This window comes from Pipra filicauda, unplaced genomic scaffold (assembly GCF_003945595.2).
Source record: "Pipra filicauda isolate LSUMZ 115617 unplaced genomic scaffold, ASM394559v2 scaffold30_size5312502_pilon, whole genome shotgun sequence".
Classification (NCBI taxonomy): domain Eukaryota; kingdom Metazoa; phylum Chordata; class Aves; order Passeriformes; family Pipridae; genus Pipra; species Pipra filicauda.
In genome coordinates, this window is record NW_024104432.1 from 1109955 (window position 1) to 1130415 (window position 20461).

Genomic DNA, 20461 nt, shown 5'->3' on the forward strand with positions numbered 1-20461 from the left:
TTGTATGTCTTGCTTAATGTTTTTAAGTCCATGAAGCAGATTTGCAAATATTGTATAGAAAAGTCATGTTGATCAGTCATATTTGAAGACAGAGAGTCGAGTATTAAACACTAAATTCTAATACCAATTGTCAGAAGGGCTAGGGCAGGCAAGTGAAAAATTGCCATAAGCATAAAATGCTTAATAGTATTGACAAGTGATAGGTGATATTTTAAAATAATTTGCTCTTTATCTGAGACCTAATGTAGCTCTTCCATGGGACAGCTACTACCCACCATAATGTTTCTTCTTCAGTACAGGTGATCTGGAAATACTCAAGACACGAATTATGAGTTCACTTTGAAGGGGTCTTCAGTTCCAAGCTGCTGTCATACAGCAAATAATTTTTAGGAGAACAAGTGGAAGAGCAAGAATGAATGTTAGTTTTCTTAGATTGTAGTGTTTAAAGCCCACTGTTCATTTACTACCTCTACAAGTGCATTCCTTCCCAGAAAAAGAAAAGTTCCAGTACAAACCAGTCCAACTATTTGGGGAGGAAAATATTAGGACAATTAATTTGTTCATTAGTTCCTGTGAAAACTACTGTCAGATTTGCATTTGAGCTGGGTTCAAGGTCCACAACAGTAGAAAACCCACCTTTGATTAATTTATTTTTTTCCATGAAAATCACTTAGTAGTTAGAAAAATTAAGCAGCAAAACTGTAAGAAAGAGCAGTTCCTAGTAGCAGCACTCTGAGTTACCCAGAGAATTCCTTTTCAGAGGCCTTTGAGAAATGAAACCAGTGACAGAGAAGCCACTGTTACATTCTTTATTGTCAGGTCTCAAGACATAATTTGACATTACTTATTTGTACTGTACAAAAACTTGCACTGACAAAGTAATAAAAACCCAGTTATCTGGATCAGTAATCAATGATGCTTTAAGAAATAGCAGTTACAGAATTCATCCATCAATTGATAAATAAGATGTTAACAGCTACCACTGATAATTTTGATCAGAGAGCATGTAAGGCTGTGTTTCTGATGGTGTAGCTGTTCTGTAGCTGTGTTCGCGCTACAGCTTCTCTATCAGTATTGCAGAAGCACCTCCTCCTCCGTTGCAGATTCCTGCAAGACCATATTGTCCTTGTTTCAATGCATGGGCCATGTGAACAACAATTCTTGCTCCAGACATTCTAAGTATAAGAAAAAGAAAAGTTATATAGCTTAGTTTAAAGGAAATTCTTAATTTGACCCACAAAGGATAGTGGGCAGAATATAATACCCAAAAAAAGACCAAACCAACCCTTTCATCTACAGGTATATGTGATACAGATTATTCCTCTCTAGCTATGGTACTTAAACACAAAGGTTCTTACACATGCACAAACAAAAACTCCATTTTTATGTAATAAAGTTTCTTCGGGAAAAAGAAATCACCTCTATGTCAGCCTATATATATTATAAAGTATCTCTATATGTAGCAAAGCTCTTTCAAATAAGATAACAAATCTACCACAACCAAATTGATTGTAATGATTAAATTCAAACACTTTCTTATTTGTTTAAAACTTGATACAGCTCAGTGTCCTACTTTGCCTAATGTGAAAATCAGACATGTAAATTCTGTCAAAATTAACTTTTAAGAAAAAAAAAAGTCATATTCCTTTATCAGAAGTAGTTGATATGGCAGAGGAGATGCCAGCACATCCTGCAGGATTATGCCTTGATTAGAGCTTTTTAGGAACTATGAAGTGCTTCTATTGCTCCTGCTGTACAATCTATGCTGGACTGTGCAGCGTGATCACTCCTGAGGAGGTTTAATGGGATACACTTTAGTTATGAGTAAGTGACAATGGCTGGGGAACACAGCAGGTGATCTAACTAACCAGAAGACAGAACTTAAACACAAGACCCACCACCATCCTCCAGACTGTCCCTGCCTTCTGCATTAGGTGCTGGGAGACACCTGCGTTCACTGCCAAAAATCCTTTTACGAGACCTGGAATTTCACTTTGCTCATGTAAGAAAAATAAAAGTCCCTGGACCATTAAATTCCCTGGAAAATAGGTTGGCTATTTTAATAAGGCTACCTGTAAATTTTGCTGGCTTAACTACTTGATTAATTATTATTGTTTATTCTGTCATGTTAATAGGGATTTGGTTTAGTACTTCATAAATCCATATAGCTACAGTAACAAGTAAGATCTTTATAAAAGTAGGTGATAAGAGCATTTTTCTCTTCGTGGTTGGTTTTCAAGATACCTTCAAATTTAACACCTGTCAGAGGAAACTACATACTTGATAGCAAATTTTTTTTCCCTTCCTACTTCCATTAAACTTGAGAAAAAAGGTAAATGTGTTAGCAGTTTACCTATAAAACAATGCCCCTGTGCAGAACAAAACCCAGTGCTTATTTTACTTACCCTATTGGATGTCCAAGAGAGACGGCGCCTCCATTAATATTTACTTTTTGTGGATCAATGCCCAGCATTTTAATATTGGCCAGCACCACAACACTGAATGCTTCATTAATTTCCCACATTGCAATATCTTCTTTTTTCAGGCCTGTCTCACTTAAAATCTAGAAATAACAAAAAATAATTACTACTATGAAAAAAGCTAGGAAGCTAACTATAGAAATAATCAGGTCTGTTATACAGAAATAATCAGGTGACTCAGGCTGCCCATAGTCTGATTCAAATTCCCATTTCGGAACCTCTTTGTCAGATGAGAAAAAGCAAAACTGAGGTACTGAAGCACAAACTTGAGTTTTCCCAAAAAAAGGAATGCCTATGCCAAGGATACATTTCCGTCACACTTACACAAAGAGCACTGCCATGGTAAGTACATTTAAACTGACACAGTACTGCCTCATGCCATACACTTCAGTTCCTTTTAGAAAGAGTCTATCCTTGTATCACGAGCTGCAAAGCTTCAAAGGTGTAAACAAGCCCAAAGTTGGTAAAAGTAGTATTTTCTTTCAAGATAGGTGTGAGAAATTTGTTAACTCTGAAGATCTGCATTCTAGCATCTGTTCTTTGACCTTACAACATAATTACAATTTCAGTCCTAATTACAAGAACATCCACTGAGGGATGAACCAACAATGCAGTGCTAGGGAAGTTTGCTTTTGTTTTATTTTCCTCTCCAGAAAACACTGAGCTTTATTCCTACCTTAGGAACAGCATATGCAGGTGCAATTGGGAAATCAATAGGATCAACAGCAGCATCTGCAAAAGCTGTAAAAAAAAAAAAAAACAACCAACAAAAGGTGTTTAAAGACCTTTTGTTTTTACCATACATGATTTTCTTTCATGCAAGCAACAAACCTTGCCAAGATAGAAAAAGTCTGAATATAATGATTGGAATGAATGAAATGAAATAGAAGCATCTAAAAATGTAGTGCCCTAAGTGAGCCACACAATATTTTCAGATTTTTAGTATTATTACATACAGAAAATTCTGTTCATGATCAAAAGCCTGATGGTGTAACACTTGAAATTTCAGGGACTGTATGGAGAAGATGCAGCCATAATGTCACATAACCAGTAAAACAGGACTCCCAGTCTGAGAGCACACTTTGAGAGTGTTTTTCAGGACTACAGCCAAAGATAAGGAAAATCATACCTACTATCCTTGCCAAGGGTTTGACTTTCAGTCTCTTGGCTGCCTCTGTAGTCATGAGCACCAAAGCAGCTGCTCCATCATTCAGAGTGCTGGCATTGGCAGCTGTAACTGTTCCTAGAAAAGGTAAAACATTGTCTGAGCAGAGGTGAAAGTGTGATGCGAAACAGCTCACGTATATCCTGTTAAGGATTGTTTTTCCCTTTGTTTATTGAACATAAGGTCTCAACAATATGGTGATACCTGTTGCATTGAGTTAACCAAGTTGTTTTTTTAAATCGGTTTGATTAAACAAGCACAACCACAGGTATTTGTATCTTTATCCGGGTGCTGGTTTAGATCATGCCTAATGGCAGCTGCACTGCTGGCATTAACACAGGCAACCTCAAGTTAGACAGAAAGGTTTATCGCTTACGGATTCAGGGAAGCAACAGGCAATGCTCTCAAGGCCCTCCAGCTCCCACTGAAAGAAGAGCTTACACCTGGCAGAGATCAAGCCAAGAGCTACATTGAAACCAAGCTGTTCCAGTCTTTTTAAAGTAAATGTTCAAAACAGAGGTTTTCATTTGTTTAAGCTTCTTGGACTATCTTTTAATCCAAGCCAGTTCGTGCTGTTGTGCAGCACGCTTCTATATCTCAGCAGACATTTAAAAATCAAGGGACTATTGTTGGGCTCTCAAGCTTTTCTGAATAGTACTCTTCACTGTAACAAAGTATCCCTGCACTTGGCAGGAAATTAAGCAGTTCATTTAACAACATTTACCGTTTTCTTTTTGGAAAACAGCTTTCAGCTTTGGAACTTTACTGAAATCAACACGTTTGTATTCTTCATCTTCTTTCACTTCCACATCTGGCTTTCCTGAAATTCAGGACTGGTTTAGTATTTTGTGGAACACTCCATTCTTAAAACACTCTAACACAGTACTTTGATTAAATGCTGGCTTATTTAAACAACTTATTATTTTGGTTAAAAAGTATAAATGCGTGTAAAATGCACATCAAGAAAGGTGCTTATGAAAACTGAAGAAAAAAAATTACTCCTTAATAAAATTTAGTCACAGCAAATCCATTTATACTTTCTGGTGGCTGAACAAAGGAGACAAAGAACATATCTTTAAGTTAAATTAAAACACAGATGTCCTTAAGCCATAGTAGCTAAATTCAATAGGTAGTCTTCTACTTACACACAAAAGGAAGAAGATATGGTGTGTAACATTAAAGAAAAATTAAGAAAAAAAACCCAGGTCACTGACCACTGTTCACCAGAAAGTCTGTCTAACAGAAAATTCTTAGCTGATCTAAAATTAATATTCCCAAGATCTGCATGTTAAACAAGAGTTTGAATACAGACAGTGTTACAGTTTTCAATGAGAAACACAATTCATCTCATCACACACTTCTATAATACCTTTTTTTGAAATAGTGACAGGAACTATTTCATTTTTCAACACTCCTGAATCCCAGGCTGTTTTGCTCTTGGTGTAAGAGCCTATGGCGTAAGTGTCTTGTTCCTCACGAGAAATGGTGAACTTCTTCGCAGTATTCTCAGCACAGTTGCCCTTGGAGAAAACCAGGTATGTTAGGTTTGATACTTCTGAGGATGCAAAGCACAAAAATAACAGAAAAAAACTCAACCAGTAGATCTCCAGAATTGAATATGACTAATATTTGGTGTCCATTTCTAATTTACACAGTCATGATCAAACAGTAACTTTTGATTTTGAAATACCATCTTCAGATTTAGAAAATGTTTTCTGGATCCAGATTACCAAAGCCATAAAGGAACTTTCCTTAATTTCCTTTTTTAATTTTTTTTTTTTAAAGTTAAAAAACTGCATGTAAAAGTAAGTTTTAAAGTGCTTAGGGCTGACACCTTCAGAGACTAAGGATCATTGTTCAGCCACAGAACTGTATATTCACTTCATCTTACTAGTATTTTCACTCCATTCTTAGCTTGCCTACTCCAAAGGTTGCAGAACAGGTCAACACACAGGTCTTTACTTGGCCCTTGGGATCTGATACTCTAAAAACTGTAGAAATAAAAGTATGTCTAATAACTATTTTTGTCTAATACCTGGAATGAAATAAGTAGAATGAAACAATCAAATATTTTTATATATAGATCAGTTCTAATTATACAATCAGAATTCATTTTCAGCACTGTCTAAATACCTGGTAACAAAATAAATAAAAAAATATCATTTAGTCAAAGACTTGTCCTTAAACAGGCTTTGTTCCACCTCTCATTTCTCTAGGAAACTCTATGAATCAACACAAAACCCTTTACTACTGTGTTCCTCCAGTTCTTAAAAGAAGCAAGTTCACTTCTATGCAATTAAAGAATTTAAAGTCTTCACGGCACCAGTAGCTCAGTCTATTGCTAAAACACAGACAAGGTGAGTTCCTAAAGCCATCCTTGGACTTTATGTTCTCACACAGACTTCTAAGGCTTTCCAAATAACCTAGAGCTGCTATAATGAAGACGAAAGATTCCAAAATATTGTCCCCATCTATTAAAACTTGTTGTATTATAACAAACTCCTAGAGTTTTTCCTCCCATATGGGAACTAGCAAAGCCACCATTTACACTCCTCACAATCAAAATCCATTTTAGCTGAAATGTGGGAATGAATTTCAACCAATAGCCTAAGCAGAGTGCACTGTATTGCAAAAAGAATAAAACACACACAGAGCAGCAAGGTCTGTATCAAATCTATGGAATACAGTAGAATATTCTTCATGACATGTTTTCCTGGACCTCAGTAAGAACACTAACTGATCAATCAAAGGTCAGAAATATTTGTAAGCTGAAAGCAGTCATTCTCTTTTCAAACTGTTCTTCCCTGATGCTTGTTCTTGACTATCTTTGTATCAGTTGTTTTCCAAAACCATCCCAAGTTTGCACTTGTCTGTCCAATTTAAGTTACCATGCTGATGAGCAAGCACATCAGCTGACTCAAACCTTCCCACAGAAGATATGAGATATGTACATTGGGGGAGAGAAAAAACATGAGCCTGCTGAACCCTACAGAGCAGGTACTCTCAAAGACCTCCCTCCCACAGATGGAGCAACAGCAATCCATCAGTAGCAAAATTATTTTTTCTTTTAATCCCTGCTCCAGGCTATTTGGACTTCAGAGACAGGTAAATATTAACACAGACTGTGCTGTTCTGTTTTGGTCTTCTGTCTAGCCCCTCCACTAGAGTTACTACAGGAAATGGAAGACTTTTTCCTCCTCATTTCAAGGCTTGCTAGATGAAGAAGTTCCATAATAATTATAAGCAAGCTCTTCGGAGCTGCATCTGGTTATGGTTGATATGTTAGCACTGTGCAGGAATATTTACCATATGGATATGGTTATAAGCATCTGTCAGCCCATCTTTTACTATCAGGTCTTCCAGCTTTACTCCTCCATAGGGTGTTGACCCTCTGCTCATCGTATAGGGAACATTAGACATGCTCTCCATTCCACCAGCAACCATTACATCCTGCCCAAAGGAAACAAGTTAAAATTAATAGTAATGCAGTGTGTTCTCTATGACTTCTTGTAGGAACAAATATTAGCAAAAGCTTAAGCATGGGCATTTTAGTTTTCTGAGGAGTCTTAGAGAGAGAGGAAAAAAAAAACTTTGTGCATTTAAAAAGCAAACAGGGGAACAACTGAAGATAGTTAATCCACGCTGGCAGAACAACAGGACTTCTGTCTTGTATGCAGCTTTACAAAGCTGCAAGACCCATCTTGATCTCTTGCACTTTTACATCAAAAGCTTTCTGAGATCAAATTATAAATTTTACTTTTAACAGGTTTTTCTCCTTTTTCTCATTTTTCTTCTTTATTCCCAGCTTCATATCCCTTTGGAACAAACAACAGTCAGAATACTGGTATATGAAGAAACACATTTACAAGTACCTGCAATTTTACATAATATTGTTTCATCTTACTATGTAAAGACAGATGACTTATACTATGGTTTTATCATCTGAGAAGGCCACAGAAAAAGACACATTAGTAATTAATGATTGCTTAGTATACTTTTCAAGCTGAAACAAAGCAAACAGAAAACCTACAACAGCAAAGCTATAAGGACCGTAACTATATCCACTGTTCATCAGGCTACAGCCCCAAAATCCCTAGGATTTCAGGATGTGAGGAACAGACACGGTTGTGTTTAAGGGCGTATTTGAAATACGCATAAATGTAAGAAAATACACAGTGTGAGTCCTTGAGAGTTCAATAGTGCTGGTAATAGAAATTCAAAAACATTTTACACAAAACAGCAATGAGAAGAAGATTAAAGCTTTTTTGGTTTCTTTAAATTAAGACTCAGATAAATAATGGTTTGGTTCAGAACAGATCATAAACTAGATCCAGGAACAGTGACATGAGGTAATAAAGAAAAGAAAGAAGGCTGGAGACAAAACTGAAATGACAGATAAATTGGAAAGGCAGTTCGGATATGGAAGCAGCAATGGATCAGAGGAACAAGAGTTCCTGGCATTTCAATTCCATAAAGTGAAAGACCTGGAGAGAGAGCCAATACAATTTTTTATATAATGGTGTACACTGACTCAAGCCACTGGGAACCATCACCAGCTGTCACACCACAGATACCTTGCAGTCCACAGCCAGGAAAAACAAATACCAAACCCCCCCATAATTTATAGCTCTAAGAGACTAACAAGTAGCTGAGTCTCTGCTTTTGCTGAGACTGGCAGCACAGCATGTATGATTAATTCAGCAGAAAACTACGATTCTATTCAGAGCTCAAGGCTTGCATCTGTCAAACCAACCAAACGCACCACCTCTCTCATGAAGTCATTGAATATAAATTACTAAATCCAAATGTAGCTGTTTACAAAGACATGCTGGGCCTCGCTCAAAGTCCTGTGACAAGACTTCCACCGACTTCAGCAGGCACCGGACAAAGTGCTGTTCTCTGCACGGCAAGGCCAAAGCAATTCAGCAGTTGCTTAACTCCAGCTACACTGTTATTTCCACAGAAGGGACACCAAAACCTAAATATTTTACTTCTGTTCTAAACACACACACACACAAACACACAAAAGTATTTCTCACTTATGAGGCACTTACTTTTTTAAGCCAAAAATATATATTGAACAGACAATACTTTCCCTTCAGAGAAGGAAAGATGCTTACAAAATGCTTTGAGTATGGAATTAAAAACAAAACTGAAATGTCTTCTTTCATATTCACACTTCTCCCACATTCTTTGCTGCACAGCATTTAGTGGCTTACTGGAGATGATGTATTCTCCTATCCTCCCATCAAGTGGTAGTATTTTTTTTCCAATTGTATAGAAAATCTTGGAACATAGTTGACAGAGATGAGCAATTCTCCTCCATCAAGCTCTTCAATGAAAAACCTTATGCAGCAGCAACAGATTTCACTTCTTCTAAAACAATAAAAAAGGCTGAGACATCTTTAGTGTACTTGGAAACAACACTGCTTGAATATCTATATTTAATTCAATTAAGTGTTAAAAGTGTCTGAAAGTCAGGTCATCAAAAAATAAGTCTATAAAAGTTTCTTCAGTTTTTCAAAACTGAACGCTTGAAAATTCCCTTAATTACATTTTCAGGGCTGGAGTGGTAGGCGGGGTAGGGGTACAGCAGGAGAGAGGATGTAAATACCCTCCAAAAGAACCCACTACTTGTTTGCTCAGCTCTAAAAACATATCTGACAATTTTTATTTACTTTTTTTCTCTTTTAAACCGAAACGCATTTAAATGACTATAAAATAAAGGTTGCATAAACAAAACGAAACCTCTCTAATTAGCTTTATTGTCCCAAGCCAAAACACAATACCAAATCAAAGAGCAGAGTCATTGGTAGGACAGGATCTACAATGTTAACTGTGTGTTTTTTCCACAGAACAGCACTAAAATTCACATACCTGGCTCCCACACATCAGGCTTTGTGCTGCCATCATGATCGATTTCATTCCTGAAGCACAGACTTTATTGACAGTTGTAGTAGGAGTGGCGATTGGTAGACCTGAGTCAAAGAAGTTGTTTGTACAACTATATTATTTAGAGGGTAGACTAATACTTTACTGGTATTCAGCAACATTTCATATGGGACCAAATTTATCCAAGCCCAGGATGTCCAGCTTCCACTATTTACCCTGTCAGGGCAATTTATCTACCCTCACCCGTAGTTACCATCCTTCTTTGAGACTCTTGTTTTTTCTCCCCTTCCAACAAGAGACTTGTGGTAAAGAGATCAAGCAAGCAAGGAATCAGAGAAACAGAAGGTCAAGGAAGTGACTCCAGAACTATTCCTCCTCCCAGAATCCCAATCCCTGCCTCTAAGCAGCATCCAAGACTAAAAAAGCATAAACAAGCTTCAGAATTTAGCAACTGGCAACAAGGCAGACTCCTGAAGTACAGGGATTCTAAACATACACAGTACTAAGGTCAGTGTCATTCACTGGGCTGGTTATTATTGAGTGATTATTGTTACTAAGTGCTCACCACAACAGCTTTGGGCTCTGCTGTGTGCAGCTTGGCTCAAGACTCCTGCATCAGTGCCTTTATGAGCCTAGGCTTGCTCGCTCTAGTGTTATGGCTCTGGTACCAGCACATCATCTCCATACCAGCACAGAGAGAGAGAAAATAGCCAGGGCAAATTCTTAACATTGAGGGTGGTGAGGCACTGGAACAGGTTGCCCAGAGAAGCTGTGGATGGTCCATCCCTGGAAGTGTCCAAGGCCAGGCTGGATGGAGCTCTGAGCAACCTGGTCTAGTGGAAGGTGTCCCTGCCCACAGCAGCGAGGTTGGAACTAGATCATCTTTAAGGTCCCTTCCAACCCAACCCACTCTGTAATTCTATGAAAGAAAAGAGCCGTATTCATGACTTTGCCTCACATGGAAGCAGTTCCTTCCCACAGAATCAACTGGGTTGGAAAAGACCTCCGAGATCATCAAGTCCAACCCTTGATCCAACACCGCCGTGGTTACTAGACCATGGCACTAAGTGCCACATTCAATCTCATCTTAAAAACCTCCAGGGACAGTGAATCCACCACCTCCCTGGGCAGCCCATTCCAGTGTCTGATTACTCTCTCTGTAAAAAATTTCTTCCTAATATCCAACCTAAACTTCCCCTGACAGAGCTTAAGATCATGCCCTCTTGTCCTACTGCTGGTTGCCTGGGAGAAGAGACCAACACCCAAAAACGTACAGGAACAGAGACAAGCAAGCATAAGATCTTCCCTGACCCAAGACTTTCCTAGAGACATGCTAAGGTATGGAATCCCATCCCTACAGCAAAAGGGAGCAGAAAATAATTCCTGCACCCTAATAATATTTGTTCTGCAGTTACCATTAGAGTGAACCCTACAAGTGACAGCTCCAGACTCCAGAGAAAGATGAGTGTAATGACATACTCTTATCTGCAGTTCAAGGAAACTCAATGACCCCTTATCCAGTTAGACTTAAGAGTAATGATATAGTAAAGAAAACCAGTCTGTTTTGTAAAAGATTCAAAGAGCAGCATCCATCATTAACATAAAGTGCTGTGGTCCCCAATATTGTCTTCTCCAGGTTCTACAAACACTGTAGGCAGTAACATCCCACTTATATGAGTACAACATACTCCCTTCACCCACCATGGAGTAAAAAGGCACACACAGACTGTCTGGACAAAAGGCTGGGCACAACTGTGCTTTAACTTACAGCTCAATAGACTCCATCTACATAAAGACAGAAAACCTTTGGACCCAGTATCAAGAGAATGAATACCTGCACCCAAAACTGCTTGTCTTGCTGGAGCTTGTCCTTGTCCAGCCTGCAAGACATTGCCCATATACGCCTCTTTCACTTCTTCTGCAGGGATACCTGTAAAACAAAATTGTTTTGATTCAGGATCCTTTGCACAGAAGATGTAACTTCCTTTTACAAAAGTTCCAATTGAAGTTTTCTATCAAAGACTAATGAAACTTGCCATGTTTGATCCACGTGCCAAGAGCACACAGTCCCCTGTTGGGTGCCTTCCAGATCTCTACCCTCATGTTCATGGAACATGGTGAACTGGTAAGCCCCACAGAACAGAATTTCCTTGTTATCCTGCAGAACAAGCCACAGTTTGCTAACTAAAGCAAACATTTCCAAGTCTCACTAGTCACCCAAGAAGCTCAATTTTTGTGGATGCTTAAATGCACAAAACTTTCTATGTGCTACAATTATGTCTAAAGACAGTTTTGTTAGTCTGTTTAACTAAGGGCAACCCAAGGCCACAGTAAGCTGTCAGCAGAGAGAAGAGGCTCTCCCACTGAATCTCTTGCAACAGCCCTTGTGTTCAAGTCCTTGTAATATGCTGTTTCAAGAAACCAAATCTGTAGAAAATTAACCTTCCTCTCCCCTAAAAAGACTTTTTTGCTCGTTTCAACCCATCAACAGACTCACAACAGACTGTTCTTCAAGCATACATGCCCATGTAAAAAAATGGGTAGGGAAAGGAAAGGCTACTGGTTTCAGCAACAAGTAGCCTTTGCAATAGTTTATGTGAGCCCTAAAACCCCATCCCAGAAAAACAATTAGCAAATTCAATCAGATTTGGATTAGCAGAGATATCCCTAGGTAACATTCTGCTCCCAGAAGCAGCACCTAATTCAGATTGAAACAAAGCCCAATAGTCAACTTTATTTAAACATTTGTGGATAGATTTAAGAATGCCACAGGAGCAAAAAAAACCAGGGCATTCTATTTACCAAGCAGTTGAAAAGAAATAGACTGATACTGTTCAGAGCCACTTTGTCACAGAAAAAAACATATATACATACCTGCTCTGTCAATTGCTCCTTTAATTGCAATGGAACCAAGTTTAGTGGCTGGTAATGATGACAGAGATCCTTGGAAAGATCCAATTGGAGTCCTTACAGCACTTGCTATTACCACCTCCTGAATGGAGAAGCATAGGGTAAAAGTCAGTCTCTCAGAATTGTGCACATACACCAGTAGTTTTTAAATGTATCCACTTTTATTCTTTCATTGATGTCACAGCTTCTCTTTTATCCTGAAAATGTTTCAGAGCACTAAAATAACCTTTATTAATGCATGCAGCATGGGGAATAAACATAAAGAGATCAATGTGCAGCTGCAGGGCTACAATCTTGGAATCACGGATCCATGGTGGGATGGCTCACGTGGCTGGAGTGCTGCCAAGAGGGATAAAGTCTCTTCAGGAAGGATAGATCAAGAAGACAAGGTGGAGGGCAGCTTGGCCTTTATGTGACAGAATAGCTGGAGTGCATTGAGCTCATCTTCGGGATGGATGATGTTTGCAAGAATCTTGAAGGTCCTAGAGCAAAGGGAGGATTGAAGATAGCTGGTTAATGTTCAAGGATTACTGCCTCCAAGCTCCACAGCAGTCCATTCCAACAAAGCACTACGTCATGTAAAAGTGCCAGGATGGATACAAAAGATGGAAACAGGGACAGAGAATCTGGCAGACAGGGTCTGCATATGCAGGGATGAAGTCATGAAAGCCAAAACCCAATTAGAATTGAATCTGGCAAGGAATGTCAAAGGCAACAAGAAGGGCTTCCATAAACACCTAAGAAGCAAAAGAAAAATATGCGGCCGCTGCTGAATAGGGCAGGGGACATGGTGACAAAGGACATGGAAAAGGTTGAGGTACTGAATGCCTTCTTCACCTCAGTCTTCAGTATTAAGACCAGCCTTCAGGAATCCCAGGCCCCAGAGACCGGAGGAAGGATGGAGCAAGGAAGATGTACCCTAGGTGGAAGAGGAACAAGTCAGGGAATATTTAAGCAAACTGGACATACATAAATCCATGGGCCCTGCTCAGATGCCCCCTTGAGTGCTGTAGGAGCTGGCAGCTTAAGGTCACTCTCAATAATCTTGGAATGGTCACAGCCAATAGTGAGAGGACTAGAGAAAACCCAGACATCACTCTTATCCTCAAGAAGGGTAAGAAAGAGGACTCAGGGAACCACAGGTCAGTCAGCCTCACTTTGATCCCTGGTAAGGCAAGGAAACAACTAATCCTGAAAACCATTTATGAGAACGTGAACAACAAGCAAATCATCAGAAGTAATCAGCATGAATTCACCAAAGGGAAGCCACGCTCAGACAAACTGCTAACCTTCTACAGTGAAATGACTGGCTCGGTAGATGAGGGGAGAGCAGTAGACATTGTCTACCTAGATTACAGTGAGGCTTTCACTACTGTCTCCCATAAGATCCTCACACAGAAGCTAATGAAGTATGGGCTGGGTAAGCAGTGAGACACTGGGGAGAAAATGGCTGAATGGCCAGGCTGGGGGGTGGTGATAGCGGTACAGAGTCTGGCTGGAAATGAGTAACTAGTGATGTACCCCAGGGATCAATACTGGGTCCTGTCCTGTTTAACATCTTCGTCAATGAACTTAATGATGGTGCAGTGTGCCCTCAGCAGGTCTGCTGGTGACACCAAACTGGGAGGAATGGATGATACACCAGAGGTTTGTGTTGCCACCCTGAAGGACCTCAACAGGATGGAGAAATGGGCTGTCAGGAACCTCATGAAGTTCATCAAAGAGAAGTGCAAATTCCTGCAGTTATGGAGGTACAACCCCAGATACCAACATATACTGGGGACCAGCCAGCTGGAAATCAGTTTGGAAGAAAAGGACCCGGGGATCCTGGTGGACACCTGGTTGAACATGAACCAAAACCGGGCCCTTTCAGCAAGAAAACCTGATGTTCTCCTGGGCTGCAGTAGGCAGAGCACTGTCAGACGGTCACAGAAGGGGATCCTTCCCCTCTAGTCAGCCCTGGAGAGGCCACACCTGGAGTGTTTTGTCCAGTGCTGGGCTCCCCAGTAAAAGGGAAACATGGACATGCTGGACAGTGTCCAACAAAGGGCCACAAAGATGATGAACAGACCAGAGTATATGACATAGAAGGAAAGACAGAGAGCTGGGACTGCTCAGCCTGGACAAGAGAAGGTTCAGGGGCACCTTGTCCATGTACATTAATACCAGAGAGAAGAGTGCGAAGAGTACAGAGCCAAGCTCTTTTCAGTGGTGCTCCATGACAGGAGCAGGGGCAGTGGGCACAAACGGACAGCAAAGGATGTTCTCACTGAACATCAGGAGACACTTCTTCACAGTGAGTGTGACTAAACACTGGCACAAGTTAGTCAGAGTGGTTGCGTGGAGTCTCCATCCCTGGATATATTCAAAAGCCCGGGTCCCAGTGTAAAGTGTAAGCAGTACACTTTACGTAAGTGTAAGTAAGTAAGTAAGACATGCTGTGACATTCAGCCCTACACTAGTAGTTCCTCAAAAAAGATGTACTCTTATTTTGCCTCTTAGCTTTAGTGTTACATCCACATGTCTACCTGATAACCCTGTGAGAGTAGCACAAGAATCTGGCACCAAAAAAAGAGGCACATTTCAGACCTCTGGCTGCCCCAGATAGCTATGGAGAAGCAGTAATGACTGTCTCCAACTGTGCTGGCTTCAGTGGAAGTTAAGCAAAAAGCTTTACAGGGTCTCACCATGAGTTGTTGGGATTCTTTTGTTGTTTGTTTTTTTATTTAGACAGGCAAAGAAAGAAAACACTAGAAAAAAATAAACAGTAAAGACAAATTACACTTGTTTAAAACTAAGAAGGGCTGTCTATTATTGTAACCCCTTCTCCAGCATAACTGACTTCAGTGATAGCAACATATTTGTCCTCATCTTTTAGTTTGTAACAGCAAGTTGCAGGATAACACACAAATCATTTCAAAGGGATTAGCTGACATCAGCTGTCTTTTCCAACTATGAGTAGATAGGCGCATTAAGCTTAAGTTAGCTGACACATTTCTAATCTTGTCCCGCACTGTCAAAGAATTAGCAAATCAAAATAAAAATGGAAATCTGACTTTTATCCCACATTTTGCAGTAAAGTGTGACTTGAGCACAAGTGACATTGTCTTCAATGCAGACTTTTTTTTGCATTAATTTTTTTCAAAACTTCAGTGATTAAGAAACAGATTTAAAACAGTGATTTACTACTGTGAGACAGTGCTTTTCACTTACATTTAAAGTACGCTGGGATGCATAGCCACGGCTTGTACACTTCAAAGCCTGAAAATAAGAAAGTCCTCAGAATTTCACATCAAGAAAGCTAATGCCATGATGTTTCAGTACTGTACCATTTTCATAGAAGTCATTATTTCAAAAAATAATATCTATGAAACACTGAAAAAATATCGTGATATGCCTTTTAAAAGAAGGGTAGTCTAAGTACAGTCTCACCATAACATCTGTGATAAAATGTTTTCCGAAAAATAAACAAATACTCCTCCAAAAACAGCAACCAATTCATTTTGTCCAAGTCTTATATGTCCAAGTCTTAACATGTATACCTATAGCATGTGTCTGAACCAGGACTGAGTGGAGCTATATTGAAAGAGTTCACTAGTCCTTCTGTCTGCTTCCTTGGACTTTGGTTCATTCATTCCTATCATTGACTTCACTGCTTTTTAAACAGTGGTAGTTTGCATCTACAGTTTGCATCTATCTTCATTTCATTGGTGTTTCATGAACAAAAATGAGGATAATGAGTTCAGAATGTCACACCAAAATACAACAGTAAAGTAAAACCAAGAAAAAGGTATTACCTGAGCAGGCTAATTTACCAGCTACTAGGTCCATCTAATTAAGCAGCATAAAAATACAAAATTACATCTGTAGGTATTGTTTTGTACATTACAGAATGTTCTTTCCATTAGTGGTTCAAGTCAACTTCTTAGCCATTTCCTTAGACAACATTGCAGCACACTGGAAATTTAATTACTGAATTACAGCTAAATAAATACTAATTAAAAGGACACCACAAGAATATCATCGTTTTTATAAATCAAAGAATGCCTTCTGGTATTGTGTCTCCAATATGAAAATTTAGCCTGTTTCCGTTTCTCGTCTTCATTTGACAACCTTCAACTAACAAAAGACTGATTTTTTTACCTACTGTTTTGAATTAGTTGTTCAATTTTTGTTTTGTTTGGGGTTTTTTGTTCATTGTTTGTTTTCCCCGGCTCATGCTGTAAAAGCCAGCAGAAAGTTTTAAACTAAACTTGTACCTGAAAAATAATTACATCCCTCCAGGGCTTTAACAGTAGCGCTTTTAAGTCTTAGTGTCAAGAAAACCAAACAAAAACCTAACCTAGCAAAATAATATACCCTCACTACACAACACTTGAAATTTACCTTTGCAGTAAACTGGACAAACAAGTCAATTGTCTACCAAGTCTGCTAGGAGTGTTCATGCTCTGTGCCGATTATAGACTTAAAAAAAAAAAAAAAGAAAACAGAAAAAAGGCAACCCCCCATTTCCACAGCTAGTAAAATGCAACGTCCAACTTCGCACATGGCAATACGGAGGGGAAGCACCGCCCATGCTTCACCTTCCTTTTCCTTCCCAGCACAGCTCCCCACCCCAGCGCTCCAGGCAGGAACGGCCAGCACCTCCAACACGGCCAGCTCTGCCAGGCACTGAGGCTTTTCCGGCAGGAGCACGCAGCATCCCGCTTCCCAGCTGAGAAACGATACCTACAGATGTAATTCTGTGTCTTTACAATGCTTAATTAGATGAATCCTATCCGATTCCTGCCCCCGCCCCGGCTGGAGGCCGCCCCTGACAGCTGCCGCACATCCCTGCGGCTGCAGCAGGTGACGGATGGCACAGGGGCTCCGGGGGCCAGCGGACTGCGCAGGGCTGAAGTGCCAGGAAGGGCCCCGCAGCCGCGGCACTCGCGGCGCTGACAGCGGAAAAAGCCGCGCTCAGGAACGCGGATAAAGGTCCCGCCGGGCTCCGCGCAGGGCCGGCCGGGGCTGCGGGGCGGGGCGGGGAGAGCCGCCCTTCACCCGCCAGCGGCTTCACTTTCACCCTTCTGCCTTCGCCCTCCGCCCGGCCCAGGACCCGCTCCCTCCCTCCCGGGTCGGGGGCTTCCTCCCGCCGCGCCGCGGGGGTGTGAGTGAGGAGGCGCAGCCCACCCCGCCACAGAGGCGGCGTGACCTTGGCCGAGCCTTCCCTGTCCCGACGGCGGGGCCAGGGCTGCACAGGGAGGGAGGGCGGGAGGGAGAGAGGAAGGGCCGGGCCCGCCGCCCGCCTCACCCGCAGCAGCCCCGCGACCGAACGCCGCCCGCCCAGCACCACCGCCGCCATGTTCCCGCCGGCGCCCCCGTCACCTTCGCCAGCGCCACCGCCACCGCCTATAGACGGCAGCGCCCCGCCCACGCCCAGCTCCTATTGGTCCCGCGGCGGGGGCGGTGCCACACAATGTCCTGCCATTGGCTAGGCGGGAAGGCGGGGGGCGGTGTCAGAGGGGCGGGGCCGGGGCCGGGGCGGGGGGAGGGGGGTGTGACCGCCCGGGGCTCCCGCATGCGAGGCCCCTCAGCCCCCTCGGGAACCCGTTTGAGTTGGACATTAGGAGGAATTTCTTCACAGAAAGGGCGATTAGACATTGGAATGGGCTGCCCAGGGAGGTGATGGAGTCCCCGTCTCTAGACGTGTTTAAGGAAAGACTGCACGTGGCACTCCGTGCCATGGTGTTGTTCTGTCATAGGTTGGACTCGATGATCTCAGAGGTCTTTTCCAAGACAACTGATTCTGTGATTCCGTAGCGCCAGGCGCGTTCCCCTCGCCGCCGGTGCTGCCGCTCGGGGACCAGGCGGCGCGAGGGGAGGAAAGGGGCTGCAGGGGCACAGCCGCAGGCGGACAGCCCAGGATTCCGCGCTGAGGAGGGAAGTCACTGGTAGCGAACGGTGTGAACACAGCGTGGAAGATCCCTGCGGGACAAGAACCAGCCCCCGGGGTGTCTCCTCTCCACCTCCGAGGCGGCACTCCGCCGATCGCCGGCCCGGCCCCTCGCCCGACCCACCTGCGGGTTAAACTGACGTGAAACCACGGGCGTTTAATCCCCATGTAGAAAACAACCTGCGCAGCCACAGGGGCTGTGCGGGTGCCGGCGTATTTCTGAGTTCGGGACACTGTCTGGCCTACCCGTGTGCTGTAGCTGCACGCTGTTCTCAGAAAAGCCAGCAATTTCATTCCCCTTACGCTCCTCCCTGTCTAGCCATGGTATAAACAGCGCACAGTGTTACCTCAGAATTCAAACATAGCTGAGAACGGCCTCAGCAGGTGCCTTTACAGAAAGACTGATGCCTGCTCAGCCCCAGCTCGGTCTCAGGACGACCATCCCAGTTCCACAGTCTTTCCTGCACTTTGCTTTGCCCCCTCAGGTTCTCTCTGAATCTAGATTTCTAGACGAAGGTCAGCATTAAAACTCTACAGCTGTCTACCTGCCTGACAGTGCCCCTCTCCACCCTGTTTCTCCAGCATGCACAGAGCTAGGCCAGGGAAAAGCCTGGTTCTTTCCTGGTCTTGAGCTTGGTATCTCAAAAAACAGGTGCAAAAGACAAGGTGATGTTCTCTGAATTGTGCTGTTGCACTCTGCCTAGAATAAGCAGTTCTCTATTTGTTTCTGGTCAGTCTTGCTTACCTTCTTCTCAACCACTTTTTTAATTCCTGAAGGAGTTCGCATGCTGTTACAGTAACTGACAACTGAATGATGCATTCCTTGGAGTTGATGTCTACAAGTCAGGTAAAGCAGCATTTACTTGCACTATTCCTTCCCTTTGTACCACAAACTGGAACAAATGCCAAGAACCATATTTGGACATAGCATCTAGAAAGCAAGGGTATTTCAATAACATCTTGACATCCATTTGCTATCATGACTAATCTATTGTTACTATTTTCTCTTCACATTGTAAAACTAATCTTTGTCAAAACTGCTTCAGTTCATTTTCTGTTCTACATCTCATTCATTACCCTGTGAGAGAGGATTTCACTTTGTCTGTTCTCAAAAGTAAAATACTTCTTGCTTTCCATATACATCTGAAGATTCTCCAGACATGCAGCAAGAGGTTAATTGGGACTGGCATAGATGAAGGAAGAATTTGTACTCTTTTTCTTCCTTGACTGTCAGTAGCTGATGTTCTAAGAGTTTGACCAACCTAGTCCAGAACTTTGATTTAGAGCCAAAGTTTTCAAGTACAAACCAGAGATAACATAGGGACTGACAAATATTGACTCAGGAAGAGCTGAAGGTTTTACCTCGAAAACATATATGTAACCACAGAGGAAAAACATCCAGCTTGGTTGGATGAGGATATTTTTCAGAAACGAGTAATGCCAAAAAGATGTAGAACAAAAAAAGAGAAAGCTCTTATTTAACTTTGCTCTTACTCCTGCAGTATAAAACTCTACAAATGTACCAGGATTTGACACCATACATCTGTCTCATCTCAGCCAGAAAGGCACTTGGACATATCGATTAATAGGCCCTTTATTGCACCTAACAGAGAAGGAAAAAGAGGACAGTAAAGATAATCTTACTTCCCTTCAGATACAGGCAACTTGGAGCTTCGCAGTATCAGACACACGTCCAGTCGGGACAGAACCTATGGTGCAGATCCCATCCATGAAGATGGATGTTATTGTTCCCCAATGTTATTGTTTTTGAGGCTCTTCTGAGTAGAAAACAATTCCAATCACTATTCCTACTGTCAAACGAAAGCATGTTCACACAAGAGCATGTTGCTTAGTTTTGAGATAAAGACAACGTGCAGGTGGAGGAAGCTCTTACAGGTTCCTTTGTTATTTCATTACTTGGCTGGCAAGTATTTTCTGTGGCCAGGGAAATAGGTGCAGCACAGGATAGGCCAGAAGGCCAACTGCCTGCTCCAAGAAATGCAGATGATGTGCTAATTTCCTTAATATCTTCGGTAGTAGAAATCAATGACTGCAATAGCTGGCAAATCCTGAGCTGTA

General features: G+C 41.8%; 1 protein-coding gene across 2 annotated transcripts; it reads right to left on the reverse strand.

Annotated features, from left to right (window-relative positions):
• Positions 1-794: 794 nt before the first annotated feature.
• ACAT1 (acetyl-CoA acetyltransferase 1) lies at positions 795-17813 on the reverse strand. Of its 2 annotated transcripts, XM_039383468.1 has the most exons (13): positions 17741-17812; positions 15661-15708; positions 12412-12529; positions 11372-11467; positions 9523-9623; positions 6952-7095; positions 5015-5165; positions 4370-4465; positions 3610-3723; positions 3157-3221; positions 2406-2563; positions 1051-1175; positions 795-1019 (listed from the first exon to the last, which is right to left on the reverse strand). In XM_039383468.1, the coding sequence occupies exons 1-12, from the start codon at positions 17789-17791 to the stop codon at positions 1055-1057; spliced, it is 1263 nt and encodes a 420-aa protein (XP_039239402.1). In that variant the 5' UTR covers positions 17792-17812; the 3' UTR covers positions 795-1019; positions 1051-1054. The 2 variants fall into 2 exon arrangements, with proteins under 2 accessions (XP_039239402.1, XP_027568533.1); XM_027712732.2 differs by having other exon boundaries at positions 795-1175; positions 17741-17813.
• Between the last annotated feature and the right edge of the window lie 2648 nt (positions 17814-20461).